Consider the following 605-nt stretch of genomic DNA (forward strand, 5'->3'; position numbering starts at 1 on the left):
GGGCCGCCGCCTCCGCCTGGCCTCCCTGGCCTCCCTTCTGACGGGGACCATCAAGTTCCACCTCCTGCGGGAAGCAAAGCGGCTCTTTTAGATCAAATTAGAGAGGGTGCTCAGCTAAAAAAGGTGGAACAGAACAGTCGACCGGTGTCCTGCTCCGGAAGGGATGCACTTTTAGACCAGATACGACAGGGTATTCAGCTGAAATCTGTAAGTAATCAGTTCTTTTCAGCTTAGACGATCTGCCCCAACGGAATTGTAATTTATGAGACAACTTGGAAAATGTTGGAAAATCTTTTATTTTTTGCTCTTTCTCTTGGTATTCGTCTGTTTTGTTTTTGTTTTTTTTTTTTTTTACATACCATAAAACACACATATTTAGGGGCGCCTGGGGCACCCATTCGGTTAAACGTACGACTTCGGCTCAGGTCATGATCTCACGGTTTGTGGGTTCGAGCCCCGCGTGGGGTTCTGTGCTGACAGCTAGCTCAGAGCCTGGAGCCTGCTTCAGATTCTCTCTCTCTCTCTCTCTCTCTCTCTCTCTCTCTCTCTCTCTCTCTCTCTGACCCTCCCCTGCTCATGCTGTCTCTTTCTGTCTCAGAAATAAA

General features: G+C 48.3%; 1 protein-coding gene across 1 annotated transcript in view; it reads left to right on the forward strand.

Moving 5' to 3' along the window:
* Positions 1 to 605, forward strand: part of WASL (WASP like actin nucleation promoting factor) — a 61235-nt gene that overhangs the window by 49829 nt on the left and 10801 nt on the right. The window contains exon 9 of the mRNA XM_077773181.1: positions 2 to 207. Coding sequence (XP_077629307.1) covers positions 2 to 207 — 206 coding nt within the window. The remainder of the gene's footprint in view (position 1; positions 208 to 605) is intronic.

The sequence above is a fragment of the Crocuta crocuta genome, unplaced genomic scaffold (assembly GCF_008692635.1).
Source record: "Crocuta crocuta isolate KB4526 unplaced genomic scaffold, BGI_CrCroc_1.0 scaffold16, whole genome shotgun sequence".
Taxonomy (NCBI): domain Eukaryota; kingdom Metazoa; phylum Chordata; class Mammalia; order Carnivora; family Hyaenidae; genus Crocuta; species Crocuta crocuta.